We start from the raw sequence: 23,175 nt of genomic DNA, 5'->3' as shown, positions 1-23,175 counted from the left end.
TTGAAAGTTTTAACTATGCGGTTAATAGTGCGGTTAACCGTACGGTTAACTAACGGTTTTGACACATTTACGGTTAATTGACGGTTACGGTTAGTATATTTTTTAACCGTAACTAATCTGTTTTGACGGTTAACGGTTACGGTTTTTAACCGTTTTATACAGTTACGGTCCGGTTACGGTTGAAAAACGGTTCGGTTATGGTCCGAAATACGGTTACGGTTAGCTTTTGGTCATGCCTACTCAGACGCGTAAAATTGTAATAAATTGGTGATAACATTTTGTCTAGACAATTTTAAGCCCACGTATTGAAGTCATCAACATGGCACGCCAATTTTGTTTTTTTTTAATTGTCCCAAAACCCAACTTATTTAAATTACATACACTTCCAATATGCTTGCGTGGTCACAGAACTTTATGCCCACATGCAGATATAAATTGTAGAAAAAATGTTAAATTACATAAATTGATTCTTGGGCAATTTAAAATGTACAAAGACAAAAATGAAGTATGAAATTAGGCAATAGACATTATGAAGTTTTGGTCTTTAACAAAGATAAATACAATTGATAAATGAGCTTAAAGTTCGGAATATTTACGACAAAACCACCTCTTTTTTTGGTCATGCGCGTGAAAAAAAAAACATTTTTAACTTCAAAGGAAACGAGAAATCAAACTGTCAGCTATTAAATGCTCACAAGTTAAAGTAACCTAATTAATAAGCCATTTGATTTATTACAAAAACGTATATAGAGTGTTATTAATATTTATATACATATGAATATGTATGTAGAGCGTTATTAATATCTATACATGTAGTAACATATATAGAGAATTATTAATATTGTTTTGTACATATTTAAATATATATAGATATATAAAAAATTTTGGACATCCATGCAAAGATCTATAACGCAAAAAATGCAGATCTAACTGAACCCCGACGCTGTGAATTAAATAGTATATACGAGAGAATGATTGTGAATTCTCTGGCGCTGCGAAGTGAATAATATACACGACGAACCAGTTAAATCGGAATGAAAGACAATTGAACAATGGTGCTAAAGAGAGATGATGACACTTATGAAAATGATGAACAAAAGAGGTAAGTAGACTCCGTTCTTTAATAAGTGATGTTTTAAGCTTTTAATTTTGTTCTTAAATAGACGATGTTTTCAGTTTTCAATGCAAAATCAATTACTTTTTTTTATTGGTTTTGACGATTTATATTCTATAGATTATTTTTTTATTGGTTGATTAGATAATAAATAATGTTTTAGTTTAGAAATAAATAAAAATTAAATAATTTTTTAATCGATGTACATTCTCCTAAAACATCACATATAAAAGAACGTGGAAGTAAATAATAACCAAAACAATAATATATGTGCCACGTTACATTTTAGAGTAAAATTCACACGTTATTTGTATCTCGAAAACAACAACATAATTAAGTGTTTGTTTCATGTTTTGCGTTGGATCATTTTTAAAATAAGCAAATGCGTGAGGCTAAAGTGGGAAGGATTGTGGACTAATATTTTCATCGTTATGAACCCTGTGACACATTACTACAAAACTAATTTTGCTCAGATCCATGGTCTCTACCCCCAGTTATCTCTTGATTCTTCATGTTCAACTTTTTTTTTATTTTGTTAATGAAATGTATATGAGTATATAGTATAATATATCAGTTCGACTTAAAATTAGTTTATAAAAATTTATGTTATTTCAAATCTAAATTTATCATCTGTGGAATCTTAGTTTGGCCTATAGTAAAACATATTCTTAAAAAAAACTAATTAATGTTGGATAAAAATTTTATTCTAGGGCGGGTAAAAAAACCGGATTCGGAACCGACCCAAAAAAACCGGGTTGGGTCGGAATGTCGGATATTAGGTATGATCAATTACTCAATTTGATCATATGTAGTCCTATTTGTGGGTATCAAGTAATACTTGGAACGAATCTGATACTCGAACATGATCCGAATATCCAAACATATAATTAAATAATTAGAATATTAATTATATTTAATTTTAATATTATCCAAATATATCAATCAGTTTTATACCTAAATACCCAAAATAACCAAAATATCAAAAAATTAATTGTTATATTTGTCAAAATTTAGCCAAATTTATTCGAATATAACCAAATATATTTAAATTTAACCAGTTTTTGGAGGTTTTTTTTGGTATCCGCTATTTGGGTATTTTTTGGATTCTGAAAAACTAATTCTGAACCGACCCGAACTGAACTCGATTTTTTATAGTTATCCTATTATGTCTTAAAACCAACTACCTGTTTTTCCAAAGAACGGGTCCTGCCAGAATCCGGACCGATACCCATTTGCCCAGCTCTAGTTTACTCTTATATCTTGTTCTTTTAAAAATTTAAGATACAAAATTTATGCTTTCACAAAAAGGTACAAAATTTACTAATCACAATTCATTTTTTGAAAAGATTATTGTTAGCATTAAGTTAATTCTATGTCCCTCAGATATTGGTGTTAGTTATTCAACAATTTGGAGATCATAGCTTGAAGTCCATTATTAGTCTTTATAATCTTGATGTACAGATTTTAAATTTCAGGATTAGCAGGTTGAAAATTTTCAGTTTGATCAACCAGATGCTAATTTCCATTGAAATGAACTCGCTCATTCTCGACTACAAAATAGACAGAATTCAAATATACAAGAATAATACGCTTTTTGTTTGTTTGTGTGTGTGCAAACAAGCATAATACACTTATAATGTACAAATGGTTGAATTCAAATAAACAAAACATCTGTCGTTTTTCCTAGTTGTGTGAAAATCAGTATTTATTATAATTTTGTTTTGTTTCTCTAAGAATTTGTCTTTACGAAACTGGTTATGTTTTTTAGAGTACAGATCCACACTGATCACATGCATGCATGGACAAAGTTCGGCTTAAGCTGTTCGAGATCGAAAGACTGATGTCACCCATGAGTAACAATGTTATATACAAGTGTACGTTCTTTCCAAGATTCGAAAATTATCAAAATATTTTCGATCATAACATGTTTTAATATCGAGAAAACCATCTTTATGTATTGACTTAATGTTAAGAAAAGAGTCGAAGTGCAACAATTGAAATTGGATCATTCTGATTCTGATTTTTGTAAGATACAAACAATTATGCAAGTCTATATAAATATATCGGTAATATAACTGAAATATTTCCTTTGTTTTAATATAAGTGTCATTTTTTATAATAATTTTCATAGAAATAACAAATTAAACTATAAATTACCAAAAAAAATCTTTTACACATTAAAGAAACAGTTAATTCTTAACAATACACCTAGCCGCTCCCTTAACGATGGGGTAAAGCGTACCCGGATGCAAGGCCTCGTGGATTAGTCTTTGGGTCTAGAAAACCGTTGGGATCCCACGGTTTAAAAAAAAAAAAAAAAAAAAGAATACATGCAACATTTTCCTACATGAAATCATTTTTTCCATTTTATAAACCAATAGTACTTCATTTTTTTTCAAGTTTACAAAATATTAACATAAATTCATATGAATCTAAAAAATCATTTTTGTGGAATATATAAATAAATAAATAAACATAAAATTTTAATTTTAAAGACCGTATGGATGTATTATTTAATGTGTTGTATTTTAAATCTCAAATTAATTTATCGCTAAAGTTTAATCTTAATATATTCTCTCCCATTCATTAACAAAAGCATTAACAAGCTATATAATTTTCGATAGTGCTTTTTAAAATTTTACAGCTAATTAAAAAAAAAATTTTAAAAAATTTATAGTACTCATAAAAATAAATTTTAAACACTTTTTTATTTGAGAAAAAAAAACATAATTTTTAGTTATTACTTTTATTAATTTAGTTTAGGGAAAATTAGATGTTTTCTAGCTTAAATTTATAATAATAAAAGAGTAAAATAATATTTATCATAAGAATAGTGTATGACGACATTTATTATAAAACAAGAAAAATCATATATTTAAAATATTCCTGTGGAAATAAATTTTCATATTTTTTTAAATGCAGTTATATATATATATATATATATATATATATATATATATATATATTTAAATGATGGAGTTTCTGTGTGCTTTCCTTTTTTAGTTTCTATGTGCTTATATATACAGTTTTTAATATGGACTATAAATCATGAATATTAGTTTTCTCTCTAAACAGCTGTACCCATTTTTGTCCAATGACATATCTACAGTTTTATGAAAAGTCCCAACCGTTCTTCATCACTTCTTCTGCTACGAATACTATGTAGCCCCAATTTATAACAAATTAAGAAAACAAAAAGTAATAAAACCCAGACATAAAAATAAAGTGTTTCTAGTAAAACTTGGACCGAAAAATATTGCATTTAGATTCTAACTTTATTATCTGGATAATATTATTTATTGAGCTCTATATTGTCTGTCTCAAACACTCAAACCCTCAAAATTTATGAATGTAAATGCTGTTGCAAATCATGTCTCAATATGATTACTTTCTGACCTTTAAAATAATCAATACTTTCTACTATATAAAAAGAAAAAAGAAAAAATCTATAATGTTACAGTATCACTATCACATCTACTAATATCTGTTACGCATTTATTTCAATTTCTTGAGTGACCTTTACGATAGATTCCTACTCAGTTTGACAATTTTTCTTTGATCCAACTCTTAAATTAACATTCACCTCTACTTTTTCATTTTTCGTCGGTTCTTTAAAAAATTTAAACCCTTAAAAGAATTAAATTAAAATAAGTATAGTGAAGACCAATAAGCAATTGCATGGACCCTGATTGATTCATTACCGCTAAAACTTTGTCTGAATCCTTCTTCCTATTTATACCACTCTCTTCTTCTTCTCCATTTTCATTACACCGAACTTCTCACATCTCCACATTCTGCATTTTGACTAAAACACCCTTTTGTTTTCTCTCTCTCCTTTGCATGTTGTGATTCTTTTGCTTCACAACATGGGCGTTTTAGTAATCTCGGTTCTTGTGGTGCATCTCCTAGTTTTTTCCGTCTGCGTTCAAGGCGTATACCGTCGTGGTGGCCACCATCCCGGCGGCCACATGGGACCTTGGATCAACGCTCATGCCACTTTTTACGGCGGGGGTGATGCTTCCGGCACTATGGGTACGCTTAGCGATAAGTTCAATAAAAATCCTCCTTCATTTTCAATTTTTCACTTGAATCATATTAATTCAGCTGACAAAAAGGTAGTTTAGTCATTTCATCTTAGCTTCATCTCATGTTTTCAGAACTAGACCCCTCGTTAGTCGTAACATGCAAACAATTTCAACGGCTAATCATAAAAATGTTTATTAAAGTCTGAATTGTTTCAAATGTCAATTGTTATGATTTAAGGAAAAAGAAAAAAGTAACAGATTTATTGTGATATAAAACATTTTTTATTTTCATAAATATTTTTCATACAAAAATCTAAATGCAGACGAAAACTCTACTTCTGTTTAAAACAATAAAAATAAATACAATCCCAAACAGATAATCTGAGACCTAAGTTTTTGTTGATGAACTACATTAGGTGGAGCATGCGGGTACGGGAATCTGTACAGCACAGGTTACGGACTGGAGACGGCGGCACTGAGCACGGCGTTATTCGATCAAGGACTTAGTTGTGGCGCATGTTTTGAGCTGATGTGTGTCAATGATCCTCAATGGTGCATAAAAGGCCGATCCATTGTGGTCACTGCCACTAACTTTTGTCCTCCTGGTGGTGCATGTGACCCTCCCAACCACCATTTCGATCTTTCTCAGCCGATCTACGAGAAAATTGCTTTGTACAAATCCGGTATCATTCCGGTTATGTACAGAAGGTACAAAATTTATTAACCTTGATTAGAGCCTCACAATGGTGTTATTTGATGGCATGCACAGAACTGAACTATAGTGTATAGTTTACGAATATTATCTCACATTGAATTTTTATCAAAATTAAAAAAAAAAAAAATTAGAAATAGAACTCGTATCTTTGATTTTTGTAACACTTTAATTTCAAGTAGATTATAGATCTTCATTTTTTGACTTGAGAGATAAATATTCAAATTTTCTACTCGAATATTTAATTGAAAGTTGAAACTAATCGTAAAAGCAAATAATAAGGTAACACGACTAAGTTAAAGTTGTACTTATTTAGAACAGATGGACTTCTATATGTATGACTTTTGTCTTAACTCTAACTGGTTATCTCTTTTGTCTGTTTTTTTTTAAATATAAAATAATTTCTTATTTATTCTTTTTTTTGGTTCAAAAATTTGCTGTTTATTCTATCTTCTATTTTTGAACAAAATTTTTTGTAGTATTTTTATAGACTAACGATTAACGAAGGCAAAGTAAGAGTTCTTCTTACCTTAGTTATTGTTTCTGACTTTTCATAGAACATATGTGTCGAAAACACACAAAAGCCGCGTATAGTGAAACATTTATAATCAGCTTTTGGTCCTATAAATACGCATTTAATACTTTTGGACCAGTTGATACATGTGGTAGAAATAAGGTATTAAATTATTAATAGACCCAAAACTGAATAATAGTGACACACCAAACTTCCTAGTAGTACATAAGCTTTCATAATATATAGTTTTCATATAAATGATTTGTGTTATAGGGTTCGGTGCAAGAGAAGTGGCGGGATAAGGTTCACGATCAATGGCCACTCATACTTTAACTTGGTGTTGGTCACAAACGTGGGTGGAGCCGGGGACGTACACTCGGTCTCAATGAAAGGGTCGAGGACAAAATGGCAATTAATGTCAAGAAATTGGGGGCAAAATTGGCAAAGCAACTCTTATCTCAACGGTCAAAGTCTGTCGTTTGTTGTTACCACAAGTGATCGTCGAAGTGTCGTCTCGTTTAATGTTGCACCTGCCACTTGGTCCTTTGGCCAGACCTACATCGGAGGACAGTTTCGGTATTAATTATATATAATCGGTTTTCGGTTTGGTTTTGTTCGGTTTTGTTATTGTGTTTTTTTTTTTTCGGTTCCAAGTTGGGGACTCTTTTTTGGTAACCAATTGAGATTGGGACTGATAGTGATAAGTAGCGAATATGTGTGGGAACGAGAAAGAGAAAAGTATAATTCTCGTTTTTATAATATAAGAAAATGAAAGTGATGTTATGTATTTGTTTTAATTAATTTGAGTACTATACTTAGTGAAAATTTTCATGTTATGGAAACATGGATTTTGTTTATATGGCAACTAATTCTTCTTCTTATTCAAAAAAGAAAAATACCATTTTTAGCGCGCTCTTCTAGATTTTTATTTTGTGAATCTACTTTTGTAAACATTTTTCTTCCTAGTTGGACAACCAACCAAGAAATTTTTTAATAAATGTGTGGTTGACAAAAAAAAGAAAAAAAGAAGAAGCAAAGTATAAAAATTAAACTAAATCTATTAAACCTCCAATTAAAATATCAAATGATCAGCCAAAAAGTTTGGTTAAAGAGATCATCACCAGTTAGACCTATTATCTCTTAAAAATGTTGTAAAGTGACCTTGAAAATTCGTACTTAATATTCTTAAATGGTACCAACTAGATCTATCTCTTTCAAATCATGGGATGCTAGCATACTAAGCAGTGAGCACGATAACAAAAATATATATATTGTAATAATGGGGTTGTACCAGAGAAAAATTGACCTATTTTCTCGATTAAACCGCTGACTAAAAGAAAAAAAAGATATGTTTGGCAGAGCCAGCTTGGCTCGACCCAAAATCTCTAAATGTTAAATCAAAATAGGTCCATGCATGGTCTTTCTCATTGTGTCATTGCGGTCCAGCGAACCAGTTTACAATAAGCTGCCAACTAAAAAATTTAATTGGTATGTTTTATGGATCCAGCCGGATCCAAATTGGTAGTCTTATATAAGCCATCCTTGACTTAGAGGATTGGACTGGATCAAGTTTGCTCCACAAATCAGCTCCATATTATTAGGGCCTTTAAATTAAAAAAGTTTTAACTTTTCATTTTTTTATAATAATTAAACATAAAACTTCTTTTTCTAGCCTTTAAAAAATTAAATTCAAAGTTTTTGTGTTTGAGAATTCATTTTTTGCCTTTTTTTTTACATTATTAATTTTGGTATTTCATATATAACAATATTTTTAATCGATCTCTTTAATTATTGGACTTTGGATTGGGCTCCAGACCATCGCACTGTCTGCCTCCGCTCTATGCCATCAACCGGCCCTGCCTATCTAAGCCCATTAAGCCGAAAATCCTTGAACAACATTATGCTTCTTCATGTTGAATATGTTGCTTATGCCACTATATGCTTAAAAGTCTTTTAATATTTTGCCTTTTCTTAAATAATGCTTAGAAGTTAGTCTTACATTGGAATATTTATTAATCTTATAAAAGAAATTTCATCCAATAATGGGTATACATAATTTTGTTCTTATATACCTACATTTATACATATACAAGGAAATGGTATATTTTAGAAAGCGTGGGGAGAAGAATATAAAGGTGACAAAATATTCAAACTAAGTTTATAGAAAAAAAATGATGTCAGAGAACTGAAACTGTTTCTTAACAGAGCAACCATGAAAGATGTATGCGTGGGGTTTCTTTCTATTTAGAGTTATACTCTCTCTCCTTAAACCTGTTCTTCTCTTTCCTCAGGTTTCTAGTTTTGGTAATGAAAAAGATTACTTACGATAACATAGCCATCACAGAATCCAAACATCACATGCCTCTCTATATGTCTTGTGTGTATATATGAGACATTGGTTATAGAAGAGACTAACATGGAGATGGATTTTTCATGTTTCCAAGAATACCCTTTTGAGTTCCATTGCAGAGGAACATTTAATGGGTTTGGAGAAAACAATGCAGTGTCTGAAGAGTTCTGTAATAAACGAAGGATGCAGAAGAAGAGTGATGACTTGGAGAAGAAGAAGAAGAAGAAGAAACAGAGTGGTTCTAGGGTTTGTAGTAGAGGACATTGGAGGATTTCTGAAGATTCTCAGCTTATGGAGCTTGTTTCGGTTTACGGTCCTCAAAACTGGAACCACATTGCAGAGAATATGCAAGGAAGAACAGGTAAACACATAAATCTTCACAAAAGTTTGAGTCTTTTCCTCTGCTAATTCTAGAAAATGTGAAACTTACCATGTGTGTTTTGTTTTTTCTTTGTGTTTGTTATAAAGGCAAGAGTTGCAGATTGAGGTGGTTTAACCAGTTAGATCCGAGGATTAACAAGAGAGCTTTCAGTGATGAAGAAGAAGAGAGACTACTTGCAGCTCATAGAGCTTTTGGTAACAAATGGGCTATGATTGCTAAGCTTTTCAATGGAAGAACAGACAATGCTTTAAAGAATCACTGGCATGTCCTCATGGCAAGAAAGATGAGACAGCAATCAACTTCTTACGTCCAAAGATTCAATGGGTCTGCTCATAAACCTAACACAGATCAGAAAATCTTCAATCTTTCTCCTGGTTTGTCTCTTCTTACTCTATCTAGTTCTTCATACATATACATTGAGTTTACTCTGTTATTGGAGTCAAGTCATTATGCTAAATATCGAAAGTATCACTCAGATTGCAAGTTTAAGGAGGTTCTATTGATGTTGGTGAGTCTTTAAGTTTCATGGTTCTGTGTGTTCTTGCAGGTAATGTAGATGATGATGAAGATATGGATCTGAAAAAGTGCAGCTGGAAAATGCTAAAAGAGGGAACTACTAACCTGAAAGCTCAGTATCTCCAAGAAGAATATTGTTCTTCACGCATGCCGATGCAGGGTCCACATCATCCCTACTCAACCTTCCCTGCAGATTCCTTGGCACTGACACTGCATGTCTCCATCCAGGAACCATCATCATCATCATCATCTTCGTCATTATCACTGCCATCATCATCAAGTGCACAACATACAATGGTGACCAGATATTTTGAGACCATTAAACCTCCAACATTTATAGATTTTCTAGGAGTTGGTCACTAAAACTCCAACATGTAGAGTGGGAACTAATCAAGAAATTGATTACTCCTGTCATTATTATCAAAGTCACTGTCTTTTGTTAGCCATTAACATGACAAGCTAAGAAATCAAGTGTCTTCTCTTTTTTCTTTCTTCATGTGCTATTATTAATCGAATGACTGATTCAAAATTTCAAACAGTATTACAAAATCAACACAAATTTATCTTAAGAATTCTGAGTTAGGCCATCAATGGAGGAGACAAAAGTAGTGGCTCTAACCCGAGGCAAAGAATCAAGGACCAAGTAGATTATAGTAGTTTTGAATTCCATATTGAGTAAAACTTAACTAGGCATGAGCAATACTCTCATGCGTTCTGAGTTGTGCCAGCCATTGCTTCTTCGAGTTCTTCCATTGTAAGAAGCCTCGTGGTCTTCAAATATCCTCCTTTTGCATAGGAATCAATATCCTCAAGGTTCACTTGCTTCAATGTGAATTGGTTTCCCACAGCCTTTACTGTCTTCTCAATAAAATCCGATCTTTCAATGTAATCCTTCATTCTACACACGAATTCTGTGTGATCTCTTTCCTGCAATAAACCAGAGAGTTTTGGATCAAGTAATCAATTTCGAGACGAATCAAGTAACCAATTCGAAGACATTTATATCAAGATGAAACAAAGGATCATACCAACCGGTACTGTGGCACTCTCGAAGGCAGTTTAAGGTAAGCCATGTTCCTCACATCGTAGTCCCATAGAAATGATGTATGGTGTATCCATCTACTCTTAATTATCGATTGAGCATTCCCACCAAATTTACGATCACCAAAAACATAATCTGTAAATCAAAATACAAGAAAGAGGAAACATTAAACCCTTTCGTTGAGACTAACTAAGTAGACATCTTAAAGAGTTTTAGTCACACACCGTTCTCACGTAGTTGGAAACCATTAACACCCTTAAACACTTCACCATACAACGAACCGCTCCACGCCATAACAGAACGAGGATAAGGCTGGACATTTGGTACATCATCCTTGTTACAAATCAAACTCACAAACAAAGTACTCTTATCAACAATCACAGTCCCTCCTCCAGTAAATCTTTTAATCACCGGTATTCGATCTTCCATAACAGGTCTAACCTCAATAAGTTGACAAGGCTTCCTGTAAACAACATGCTCAAAGTTAACATTTTTCGCAACGATTTCGAATATAATCGAATAAAGATGGAATTATCATTACCCTGACATTCCCATGACAATGGTAGGAACATTGGTTCCATCATTAACAATGCACCAATTATCAGAAGATGTTCTAAGAAGCCTTTCTTCTAAATGAAGTTGCTCCAGAATCGGTGTTCCTTTAAGTCTAACCAGATTCATCAATGGAAGCCTCAAATCTTTGACTCTACTTAAACTCATCTTTACCTGAGAAGCTTCTACAATACAAGAACCATAAATCAAAACAGAGAATCTTCAAATCTCTTGGCTTAGAGGTCAAACAAAGTCTATCTAACACAGAGTATAGAGAAGTTCTTCCAAAACCCACAAAGACCCATGACACTAAAAACAGACAAATCTCGAAAGTTCTAATCTTTGGTCGGATTTGATTTTAAGGAAGATCAAGAAAGCTGTCTGATTTTGATTGAGGGTTATCAAATCTCGATTCCAATAATAAGAGAAGCTTACCTGAAATCAGATTCCGGTGACGGTACGATCTCCGGGAGAATTCTGTGTACAGCAGCGAAGCCTCTAGCTTGACCAGAAGCTTTATATCGAAAAGCCCTTATGCGCGCAAGGTGTTCGATATAATGCCGCAAAGAGATGTGTTTTATAAAGTTTGATAATTACGAATTAATTACGTTCTGGATTTATGAATAGATCCATACCCAGTTTAGGAATCAAGCAACTATGGCTAGAGAATTAATTATCTGATTAATCTCTACATGTAAAACACTTTGTGCATGGAAAGTGTTCGATTAAATGCCGCAAAGAGATGTGGTTTTCGAACTAACATGTTTAACATATACAATCTCATCACAAGAAGAAGAAGAATAAAGGAATAAATGTCATTAAAAGAATCATGATTCAACAAAAACTATTCTCCATGAATTTCACAAACTCGTTAAAATCGATTTTTCCGTCTTTGTTTACATCGAATGACCTAATCATTACCAAGCAATTGTCTAAGTAAGCTCCTTCTTTAAAACCTAAGATTGTCAAAACTTTTTGTAACTCTATAGCATCAATGAAACCATCTCTGTTTTCATCAAACACATCGAAAGCTTGTTTCACTTCTTCCAAACTCGCTTCTTTCTCTTCGAACAAACTCGAAACTTCTTTCGCAGTGTACCGTTCTTGAAGCTGATCATCGCTTTCTTGGTCGGAAAAAAGTGATAAACTTCTCATAACCATCTCTGCATCTTCCCTAGAAAGATCATCATGTTGTTCTTCTTGTTCTATGTGTTTGATTAAACTCTCTTGTTGATCTTTGTTGTTATTTTTGTCGAAAACACGTTGATGATGTTGAAGAAGAGGGACGAATCTTGATAAAAAGATGCGAGTAGAATAAACCCATCTGCAAAAACTTATGAGGAACAAGTTGAACAGAGTAAACAATGGAAGAGAAGAAGAAGATTTCGACTCCATGGTTATGTTTTGTTATGAATTAAAGAAATCACAAAGAAGTAACTAAAGCTTCTTAGAGGAGATATTAGAGATATAGAATCTGCGTGTGTTTGTTAATATATATACAAGATTTGAGTTTTTCAAGTGTTGGTGCAAGGAAAGTGGTAGGGCAAGTAGAGACAAAAGACAAAGTCCGTGTTTGAAAAGAAATTGGAAATAGGAAGTTTCTTTAGTTTCTTCTTAACATTGTTGGAATTGTTAGAGCAGCATTATCGGTCGTTCCTTAGCATAACTCTTAATAATTTTTTTAAAAAAATAATGAAAAGTAAAGAAAAAGAAGAGAGAGAAGCTGAAATAGTTTATCACAAACTAACAGACACGTGCATCTTTATTAATGGGTTATCTATATTAAAAAGCTAGAATATAATTGTAACATTAAAATATTATTATTTCTTGTGTTTTTAGAAATCTGCTAAGGAATGACCGATAATGCTGATTTTAGGAGTTTTCTGGTCTTATTTGGAGGAAAGTTTGGTCGGGTGGACTTGTTTATTTATATCTTTATTTTTAACGAAGATATTTTTGTATGTTTTCATTGGTTGGGATATATAATTGTGTTAAGTTATCTAGACATTTTGTATATTGAGAATTCAAATATCTTATTTATTAAAGGAAAACTTGAGAGACCATGACTTTGAATGTACTGAAGACTTTTTGACTTTTTGACTTTTTGCTTAATTTTTACATTCATTTCAATCCTATATTGACTGGAAATATGAACGTAGTCAGACGGTAACTAGGTTTACTAGAAATCACGCGTTGCATGCAGGTTAAATGAATATTATATTTATTTATTTATTATTTAAAATTTTAATTTTTTAATTTTATTAGAAGTGTTTTCATTGAAATAAATAAATAGATAAGTCTTTCTCCGTTTCACTTCTCATTTTAAAGTTTTATATTTGTTTTATAAAGAGTGTCATTTTGTGTTTTCAATACAAAATTTTAAATAAAATCTCAGTTTTATCCATGTTTTTTCAACTTATTAATTAGAAAGAAAAACTATTTTAGTGTATTAATAAAAGGTAAAAAAAAATTTAAATGTTTTTCTTAATTTGTGTACAAAATAGTAGAATGACACTCTTTGCGAAACGGATGGAGTATTATTTGTTTTACGCTACTCACCTTTGCCTTCCACCTTGTTTTAAAATACATACAATAAAATATTTTAATATGTGTTTTTATCATTTTTCTAAATTAACAAAATAGTCTAAATTTCAATCCTAAATTCTAAATCGCTAAATCTTAACCCTTAACCTAACTCAAAGTACTAAGCTATATTCCTAAAACTAAATTCATTACTCAAAATGCTATAATTTCTTAATGAAAATATAACACATACACATAGAATGAAAAATTATTGTGTGCTACATAGAGAGTCATTCTCCATCAAAAAATCATTAATCTATTTTTTTCTTGATAGATAAAAGAGTATCGTCTAGCTGAATTTCTGTATATGTTGCTTGACCACAATGGTCGATTATATATACAAAGGTACAGAACTTGCGAATCAAGTTTGAGATCCTAACAAGAAGGAAAGAAGAGATTTATACAGATTACAAAAAATGTAAAGATACGATATGAGTAAATCTTCGAATATGGATAACCTCATTACCCCCCCCCCCCCGTCAAGCTGGATCATGAAGATCCAGAATGCCCAGCTTGTCCCGAAAAGTATCAAACTCATGTCGCCCTAGTGCTTTAGTGAAAATGTCAGCAAGCTGTACCGTTGTAGGGACGTGGGCTGTGGAAATATTACCGGATTTTATTTCATCACGAACAAAGTGATAGTCTTTCTCTATATGTTTCGTTCGTTCGTGGAAGACGGGGTTCGCACTAATGTGTAGAGCCGCTTTGTTGTCACAATAAAGATGCATTGGTTGAGTTAACTTGACTCCTAAATCAAGAAGCAGAGCTTTTAACCACACAAGCTCTTTCGCCGTCCATGACATGGCTCGATATTCAGATTCAGCTGATGAATGACTAACAACATCTTGTTTCTTTGTCTTCCAAGAGATCGGGGACTGTCCGAGTTGTATGAACCAGCCCGTTGTCGACCTTTGTGACAGTGGACAGCCCAAGTAGTCAGCATCACACCATGCATAGATTTGTAGATCACAGTCCGCTCGAAGCAAGATACCTTGTCCTGGACTGCCTTTAAGATAACGATAAACCCGCATACTTCCTTTGACTCAAATATATTCCTTTTGAATTTCGAAAGACCTCTATGCCCAGAAAATATTTCAACACACCCAAGTCCTTCATGTGAAAGCATGCACTGAGATATGTTTTAAAATCTTCAATCGCCTTAATCGTATTTCTCGTAATGACCAAGTCATCTACATAAACTAAAACTCTGATTTCGATGCCATTTTTCTCACAGACAAGCAGAGAATAGTCGGAGTAAGATTGTCGAAATCCATATTTTTCAAGTGAAGTCAAGAGTTTAGCAAACCAACACCTTGGAGCTTGCTTTAACCCATAGAGCGACTTTCGCAGCCTACACACTTTTCCATCATTGCGCGCAGGGAACCCCTGAGGCAATGTCATGTACACTTCTTCTTCCAGATCTCTATGAAGAAACGCATTGTGTACGTCCATTTGATGGACTTCCCAATTTCGAGCTGCAACTATAGAAAGGAATGATCTAACCGTGGTCATTTTTACGACTGGTGCAAATGTTTCGCCGTAGTCAACTCCTTCTATTTGACGATTTCCCAAGACAACCAGTCTTGCTTTATACCTTTCGATTGATCCGTCAGAACGATGCTTGATTTTGAATACCCATTGGCAACCAATTGCCTTTTTTTCTTTTGGCAAATCTTCAAGTGTCCAAGTTTTATTCAACTCTAGAGATCCAATTTCACTGCCTACATCATTCTTCCAACGTTCGTATTTCATAGCTTGTAAAAAAATTTTCGGCTCATGAGCATTTGTGATAGCTGCCAAAAACACTCTGTGTTTTGCTGAGAAACGATCGCATGTCACCACATCTGCAATGGGATACAAGCTGGTCGAATTGGCACAAACGAAACTAGTATCATAATCTTTAAGATACCCAGGTGCCCGTTTCTCTCTTTCTCCGACACGTACTTGTGCCACCACATGTTCTGTTTCTGTATTTCCAGCAGTCTCAACAGTCACATCTTCACTTTCTTCATTATCAAGCAAAATCGGGTCGGGTGTGTGAACAACAGGAGTCACTTCATTTTTTATCAAAACCGGAGCTGAAAGAGAACTTGGTGATGCGTCTTTGTTCTCTTGCACTGTCGACTCTGTCTCAGTAGTGATCACAACATTAGAGATCACTTGTTCTTTTTCCATGATAGGATCTTCATCCAAAGCTGTTTGAGGAGACAGATAGTGAAAAGTATCTTCTCGGAAGATCACGTCTCTTGACACTGTAAACGTTCCTTTTTCAAGATCAAAAACACGCCATCCCTTCTTTCCATAGGGATACCCAACAAAAATGCATTTTCCGCTTCTACTTGCGAATTTATCTCCTTTATGTTCTTGATTGTGAATATAACACACGCAGCCCATAACCCTTAGATGATCATAGGAAGGCTGTTTTCCATACAGCACTTCGTAAGGCGTCTTTCCGTGTAACACCAAAGAGGGTGTTCTGTTTATGAGATACGCAGCCGTCAAAGCACATTCTCCCCAAAACTCAATTGGTAGATGACCTTCAAATCGTACAGCCCGAGCTACATTCAACAAATGACGATGTTTTCTCTCCACTCTACCATTCTGCTGTGGTGTTCCTACACACGACGTCTCGTGATGTATTCCTTATTCCAAGAAAAATTTTGTTAATGACAAAAATTCACTTCCGTTATCGCTTCGTACTATTCGCACTTTCTTCCCAAATTGTCGGCTAACCAAGGCTAAGAAATATTGTAACCTTTTTGGTGTCTCACTTTTCGCATTCATAAGATAAATCCAAGTACCACGAGAGAAGTCGTCAACTATGGTTAGAAAATATCTCGCTCCCGAGAACGATGGAGTTCTATAAGGACCCCATATGTCGCACTGAATCATTTCAAAAATCTCTGTAGTCTTATTAATGCTCAAAGGAAAAGAACAACGAGTTTGCTTTGCGCGGATACAAACTTCACACGCATTATTCGACAAAGAACTACTAGTGCTATTAAAATCAAAACCCGACATCAACTCCACAACTTTCAAAGATGGATGTCCCAAGCGTCTATGCCACAAATCCACGGACTGACTCCTTAGACCCTTAGCCGCTGCAACTATCTCCAAATTCTGAAAGTAAACCAAACCTCTAGCTGGTTTACCCAACCCAATCACCGTCCTCGTAGTGCGGTCCTAAAGAACACAAAACGGAACAGACAATTGCATCACACAATCATTTTCTTCCATTAATTGTGAGACTGAAATCAGATCAAATCCTAGATTTTCTATGTAGAAAACTTCGATCAAACGCAAATGGGAATTCAATATCACAGTTCCGACCATGTTACCCAACACGGTTCGTCCATCAGCTAACATAATCTGTGTTGGCGTTGATGGTCTCAAATTTGTAAGAATCTCTTTCTTACATGTCAAATGGTGAGTAGCTCATGTATCAAGTATCCAAGAAGGAAAGAATGACTTACCAGAGGATTGCTCATCGGCTCCGATAGACGCTGCATTCATTGCACGCTTGACACTCAGCCACTGTTCGTCTGTCAAGTTGCACACAGCTGTTCTATCCACATCTGTGACAGCTACATTGGCTACCGCCGTGTTTGGTTGTCCAACGACTCTTGCTACATTGGCACGAGCTGGCACACCTCTTCCCCAAGAACCTCCAGCCGATGAACCAGTTCCTCTACCACGGCTGATCCGACTTCGTGGTCTGTCTCCCCACCACTCTGGAAAACCCAAAATCTGAAAACACCCATCAGCTTTGTGTCCAGTTCTTCCACAGTTTGAACACACCACACTCATATCTCTTTCTTCTCCTCGCCATTTAGCCCTTTGTGTTAGTGTCACAAAAGCCATGTTCTCAGGTTTTTCTTCAGAAATTTTCTTCTTGGATCGTGCATCTTCGTCTTGTGTAACCTTCAAGTAAGCGTACTCAAGACTAGGTAATGGTTCTTGCGACAACAAGTTAGATCTTACCATCCCGTAGACTTCTTCATCGAGCCCCATCACAAAATCATGAAGCTTGTCTTCTTCTCTTCTCTTCTCTTCTCATCCACGACACTGAAGTTGCAGGTGCAAAGACCACAAGTACATGTAAGTGGTGGCCTATAACACCCGAGACAGTCCCAAATTTTGGTAAGCTTCCCGTAATAAGCTTCAATGCTCATCCCAGTCTGCTGACAGTTCGCGAGTTCCTTTCTCAATTGTTGAACTCTAGGACCGTTAGTCACACGGTACCTTTTTTGGATATGCTCCCACCGATCTCCCGCAATTGGTTTGTGAGAGATGTTGGAGAGCAACTTCGGTTCGATTGTCATCTTGATCCATGACACAATTGGAGCATTGATCGGCTTCCAATCGTCGTAATCAGGTGATTCTTCGGTCGGTGGTTTGATTGATCCATCTAGGAAACCAAACTTCTTTTGGGAATAGAGTGCGGTCTCAAGGTTGATTGCCCACTCTTCATAATTGTCTCCTCATAACAGAGGACGTGATATGATGCTTCCAGGATTGTCGTTTGAGGTTAAGTCATATGGAGAAATCGTGTGTCTCTGACTTTTCGGTTTAGAGTCGCTTCCTTCGGTCACTTCGGTGCTCTTTTCTCTAGCCATCGTTACAGAAATTTGAGCAGAGTTTCGAGATGAAAATAAAACAGAGAGATGAAATCGATCGAAAAATTAAAAGTTTGTTTTGCGCTCTGATACCATGATAAATAAAAGAGTATCGTCTAGCTGAATTTCTGTATATGTTGCTTGACCACAATGGTCGATTATATATACAAAGGTACAGAACTTGCGAATCAAGTTTGAGATCCTAACAAGAAGGAAAGAAAAGATTTACACAGATTACAAAAAATGTAAAGATACGATATGAGTAAATCTTCGAATATGGATAATCTCATTATTTCTAAGAAACTTGTGTCCCATTTTTCAAAAAAAGAATAAAAAGAATTTCAAAACATAAAAAAACTAGATTTTCTTCAGTAAGGATGCGAGTGAAATCAATTTATACGAAAACAGTGAAACAAAAAATGTTGAGAGTCAGAGAGGAGAATTATTTGGTTCTTCACGTAACAAAAATTGAAGGAGATAAAAGGTAATGAAGAATTGAAGGTGTTGTGTTTAGGAAGGCATTTTCGTCTTGCCTTGGTTAATAAAGAAAATTTACTAAATATGTTTATTTTAAAAATATACTTTATGTTTATGGAAGGTTGAGGGTGTCAAAATGAGGTGGGTCGCTCAAGTCAACTCATGATGAGATCAGATATTTCATGAGCAGGTCATCACATTTATTGTAAGAGCTTCTATATATAAACTTGGAGTTGGAGCATTTTGATCGCTAGTTAAATGTGTTAGCTCGTGAGCTAATTATCAAAACATAAACAAAAAAAAAAAAATTAAAAATTTATATTAGTATTTTTGAAGTACATTTTTAGCGGGTGGGGCAAAATGCATTTGGATACAATGGATATCCGACCCGTTTACAAAATTTGGTCATAAAAAGTTTGTTGGGTCAGGTTATATTTAATCCAATTCATAAACCGAATATTCAATATTTAATAATTTAGATATTTAGAAGACTTTTTGATTAAGATTTAGAATTATGATTCTCCAATAATCTTTGTTTGATATGTTTTTAACTGTTTTGAATCATCATATAATACATAAAGTAAAAAAAAAATCAATTTTTCTGCATGTACTGTGATTCAAAATTTTAAATACGGATATATATTATCAAATTGACGAAAAATATGTGTTCAAGGTTCCACATCGACTAAAATATTTAAACAATGATTCAGAATTATATCATAAATAAAATCAACATTAATAAAATAAATGGATTTTTTGGCGGAACGGGTTTGGCGGGACATGTTTTTGAATCAACAATAATCAAAAAATTAAAATATCATTAATCCGCCGCTTCAATATGAACGAAATCCTTAATTTTTTTTAATACCACCAATATTAGACATATCAAATAAGTCTCATTTAGAAAAGATTGTATAAAACCAAAAATTGTCCCGTGGTATAATGTTACTTAATAACAATTGTAAACTATAAAATATAAATTTCTTAGAGAATAATATAATTTGCAATCTTTTATATATAATAAATAATCGTTAAATTTTTAAAATTACTACTTTTAGAAAACAACTCATGGGATGAGTTAAGAAATTACAGGACGGATTATATTTCGGAATGAGGTTATATGGTGGACGAGTTGGAATCACTATCTATAAAATTTTAAAATATCATTAACATGCCGCTTTAATACAAATTAAATCCACAGTTTATTAAAATATAAATATCTTAGAGAATGATACAATTTGTAAACTTTTATATATAATAAGTAATCATTAATTTTTAAAATCACTACGTACGTTTAGGAAATAAATCACGGGACGGGTTAAGAAATTACGGAACGGGTTATATTTCGGAACGGGTTTATATGGCGGATGGGTTTGAATCAATATTTATAAAATTTTAAAATATCATTAACATGCCGCTTTAATACGGGTTAAATCCTCAGTTTATTAAGAATTGTCCCGTTGACTCGTGGTATACTGTTACTTAATAAAAATTGTAAACTATAAAATATTTTATTTTATAGGAGATATAATTTTCAAAATTTTATATATACTAAATTTAAAAAATAAATCATCCCGCGGTGTACCTCGGATTAAAATCTAGTAGTTTAATAAATCCAATAACATAATTTGAACGTTAAATATTGAAAACAAAACCAAATAAAACTAATCCCAAATACTAAATAAAACTAACGTATAACAATTAAATTAAATTAAACTAATTAAAGATAATGAAATAAATCAAAACTCTATTTCTTATGAAAGTCTTGAGATGATCCAAAAACATATATATACATGAACTTATATATATACACCTTATGAAAGTCTTTTTTTTTCCTAATGAATGTCTTTAGATGAGTGTTATTGCATAGGATTATGATTTCAATTTTTTTTAGTATATATATACATGAAAATTAGTGACAGTGGATTGTAGGCTGGTGGATGTTGGATGGTGGATGATGGATAGGTAGATGATGAGATCATGTATGGTGGATGTTTAGATCATACATAATGAATAGTTAATTTTGTGACTGATGCATGCAAGTTTATTCTGGAAATTGTGTATTTGTAAATTAATTTTTGTATCAAAATTCTATATGCTAAATTTGATATCTATTATCTTAATATATTCTTTCAAAAAGATATAACAAAAAATGGTTGTTTCTATAAATGTAGAAAATAAACAACTTGAAATTAACATTTTTTGTTTGATAACAAATTAAAAATTTTTAACCAAAATAATGAAAAACGCTAATATCAAATTAAAAAATTGTGGTCTTTTTAAAAAAATTTCATCTCATAAACAATATGAGTGTATTATTTATCGGCACTATATGCGAGGTGAAATGATTATTAAGTAAAAGCTCATATGAGTGTAAAACCATAGAGGAGTAGATAATGTAAGATTTGCCAGTAAAAATATGAGAATTAAATCTCTCTTCAGCTGTTCCGAAATATGACGTAAATACCCCTAAAACTGATACAAATCGAGTCAAGAGTAACTAAATCTCAGCATTAAATGCAAGAGACAAAACTGAGTGAAAGATTACGTAATATTGCGCTGTCGACATAGGAAAACGAAAGATATAGCAAAACAAAATGATTACACAAGATATTTTTCGGGTTGCGGTTCTAGCAGAGATATGGGTTCAGCTATTAATTACCGCAATAGCGTCGTTACCTAACAAAAATAATAAAAATCCATTAAAGAGCAGAGAACTTATTACCAGTTAATGTGAAGAAGAACAGAGGCAAAATTGTTGTTTGAACGTCCGATAATTATAACGTTAGCGAACGTAACTAAACTTTTAGGCGATATTCTATTTCTTAGCGAATATCTGTGAACCGTTGCAATCGTTGCCGTTCACTGGGCCACAACCGAGCAATGTGCAGGGAGCCAATAACGGTAAATGCATTAACATAGTAGTCTAAAATATGTTGTAATTGGAAACAATGAGATAACAATGATTTCATAATTCAGGAACCGTAGAGTGAATGAGAAGACAAGTTTTTTGGTGGCTGACACGACGGATGGAAGGCAATGGGCAAAGAAAAATAGCTCAACTGGAAGTATTATAAAGAAAAAGAAGAAGTTGGCTTTAAGTGAATATTGTTCTATAGAATATGGAATCTAGTGCCATATGATTATGGAAGCAATTACCCATCAAGTTAATAAAGTCAATTAATGTTTACTTATTAATCAATGTCCAGAAACTATGGAACAAGGTACATAAATCAGAATTGGAAAGGTAATAGTTACATAAATTAAATTACCCACTAAATAGTTGCAAAAATCTAGTAATAAATTCGTCACCCAATAATAAATAATTACATAGAAATCTAAAAGATGCATTAAAAAAGGAAATGAAACATTGAACAAATGGGCAATATGCCATAACTGATGTAATTCAAATCTAACATTAGAGTTGTAAATTTAAGATACAGAGGTGATATTTTTAATCACAATACGAGAGTAACAACGCTAGTTGAGGATATGTTAATACTTATTGAGAGTAGAAATTAGTTACCGAATAAGATCAAAAGAAAAATAATTATGTCATATAAACCAAAGCGGGCTGTTATAGAATAAAACTTGTCCCGCCAAATCCGTTCCGCCGAAAAACTCATTTATTTTATGATATGATTCTGAATCATTGTCAAAATATTTTAGCCGATGTGGAACGTTTAACACACATTTTTCGTCAATTGGATAATATATGTCCGTTTCTAAAATTTCGAATCACAGTATATGTAGAAAAAAAAATTGATTTTTTATTTTTATTTTATGTATTATATGATGATTCAAAACAGTTAAAAACAAATAAAACAAAGATGATAAGAGAATCATAATTCTAAATCTTAATCAAATCTTCTAAATATCTAAATTATTAAATATGAAATATCCGGTGTATGAGTTGGATTAAATATAACCCGACCCAATAAACTTTTAATGACCAAAATTTGTAAACGGGTCGGATATCCATTGTATCCAAATGCATTTTACCCCACCCACTAAAAATGTACTTCAAAAATACTAGTATTGATGAGGGGCACCTAAACTGGATTAATACTGTTAATCACAAAGTTACGGTAAAATGTTATTAGCGCAAAAGAAAATAGTTATTGATTGTCGGTATTAGTTACCGAATATTATCAGTAGGAAAAATAATATGACATATAGACCAAATGAGATTGTAACAGTAATATGTTAGCACGGTACCAGTTATTTTACGGCAAATGTATATAGTTATTGGCATAATACATTAGTTATCGAATAAGGTGAGTAATGCAAAA

The 23,175-nt window shown here is 33.0% G+C and overlaps 4 protein-coding genes across 7 annotated transcripts; 2 read left to right on the top strand and 2 right to left on the bottom strand.

Annotated features, from left to right (window-relative positions):
• Window positions 1-4,600: 4,600 nt before the first annotated feature.
• On the top strand, window positions 4,601-7,222 carry LOC9313219 (expansin-A5). Its single transcript, XM_021026018.1, has 3 exons — window positions 4,601-5,146; window positions 5,556-5,847; window positions 6,639-7,222. Exons 1-3 carry the CDS (start codon window positions 4,981-4,983, stop codon window positions 6,946-6,948), a joined length of 768 nt encoding a protein of 255 aa, XP_020881677.1. The 5' UTR covers window positions 4,601-4,980; the 3' UTR covers window positions 6,949-7,222.
• A 1,211-nt stretch (window positions 7,223-8,433) lies between these two features.
• On the top strand, window positions 8,434-10,096 carry LOC9311554 (transcription factor MYB57). Its single transcript, XM_002877104.2, has 3 exons — window positions 8,434-9,076; window positions 9,184-9,471; window positions 9,645-10,096. The coding sequence occupies exons 1-3, from the start codon at window positions 8,782-8,784 to the stop codon at window positions 9,974-9,976; spliced, it is 915 nt and encodes a 304-aa protein (XP_002877150.1). The 5' UTR covers window positions 8,434-8,781; the 3' UTR covers window positions 9,977-10,096.
• A 20-nt stretch (window positions 10,097-10,116) lies between these two features.
• LOC9311553 (putative lipoate-protein ligase A) lies at window positions 10,117-11,908 on the bottom strand. Of its 4 annotated transcripts, none has more exons than XM_021026700.1 (5): window positions 11,643-11,908; window positions 11,197-11,392; window positions 10,880-11,118; window positions 10,642-10,790; window positions 10,117-10,540 (listed from the first exon to the last, which is right to left on the bottom strand). In XM_021026700.1, exons 2-5 carry the CDS (start codon window positions 11,373-11,375, stop codon window positions 10,319-10,321), a joined length of 789 nt encoding a protein of 262 aa, XP_020882359.1. In that variant the 5' UTR covers window positions 11,376-11,392; window positions 11,643-11,908; the 3' UTR covers window positions 10,117-10,318. The 4 variants fall into 4 exon arrangements, with proteins under 4 accessions (XP_020882359.1, XP_020882361.1, XP_002875485.1 ...); XM_021026702.1 differs by having other exon boundaries at window positions 11,197-11,389; XM_021026703.1 differs by having other exon boundaries at window positions 10,412-10,540; window positions 10,646-10,790.
• Window positions 11,909-12,006: 98 nt separating this feature from the next.
• Window positions 12,007-12,663, bottom strand: LOC9313218 (probable calcium-binding protein CML30). Its single transcript, XM_021026704.1, has one exon. The coding sequence runs from the start codon at window positions 12,600-12,602 to the stop codon at window positions 12,042-12,044; it is 561 nt and encodes a 186-aa protein (XP_020882363.1). The 5' UTR covers window positions 12,603-12,663; the 3' UTR covers window positions 12,007-12,041.
• Between the last annotated feature and the right edge of the window lie 10,512 nt (window positions 12,664-23,175).

Source organism: Arabidopsis lyrata (assembly GCF_000004255.2).
Source record: "Arabidopsis lyrata subsp. lyrata unplaced genomic scaffold ARALYscaffold_5, whole genome shotgun sequence".
Lineage (NCBI taxonomy): Eukaryota > Viridiplantae > Streptophyta > Magnoliopsida > Brassicales > Brassicaceae > Arabidopsis > Arabidopsis lyrata.
The sequence above is the reverse complement of the archived record's forward strand: the minus strand, read 5'-3'. Positions and strand labels throughout refer to the sequence as shown.

Bases quoted from the DNA above. Each gene is read 5' to 3' on its own strand.
- LOC9311553 (XM_021026700.1), bottom strand. From the start codon at position 11,375: ATGAGTTTAAGTAGAGTCAAAGATTTGAGGCTTCCATTGATGAATCTG. The intron at 11,119-11,196 runs GTAATGATAATT...TGTTGTTTACAG, and splicing joins ATTGTCATGGGAATGTCAGG to GAAGCCTTGTCAACTTATTG. The intron at 10,791-10,879 runs GTGTGTGACTAA...TTTGATTTACAG, and splicing joins TTTCCAACTACGTGAGAACG to ATTATGTTTTTGGTGATCGT.
- LOC9313219 (XM_021026018.1), top strand. From the start codon at position 4,981: ATGGGCGTTTTAGTAATCTCGGTTCTTGTGGTGCATCTCCTAGTTTTT. The intron at 5,147-5,555 runs GTACGCTTAGCG...GAACTACATTAG, and splicing joins TGATGCTTCCGGCACTATGG to GTGGAGCATGCGGGTACGGG. The intron at 5,848-6,638 runs GTACAAAATTTA...TTTGTGTTATAG, and splicing joins ATTCCGGTTATGTACAGAAG to GGTTCGGTGCAAGAGAAGTG.
- LOC9313218 (XM_021026704.1), bottom strand. From the start codon at position 12,602: ATGGAGTCGAAATCTTCTTCTTCTCTTCCATTGTTTACTCTGTTCAAC.
- LOC9311554 (XM_002877104.2), top strand. From the start codon at position 8,782: ATGGAGATGGATTTTTCATGTTTCCAAGAATACCCTTTTGAGTTCCAT. The intron at 9,077-9,183 runs GTAAACACATAA...TTTGTTATAAAG, and splicing joins GAATATGCAAGGAAGAACAG to GCAAGAGTTGCAGATTGAGG. The intron at 9,472-9,644 runs GTTTGTCTCTTC...GTGTTCTTGCAG, and splicing joins AATCTTCAATCTTTCTCCTG to GTAATGTAGATGATGATGAA.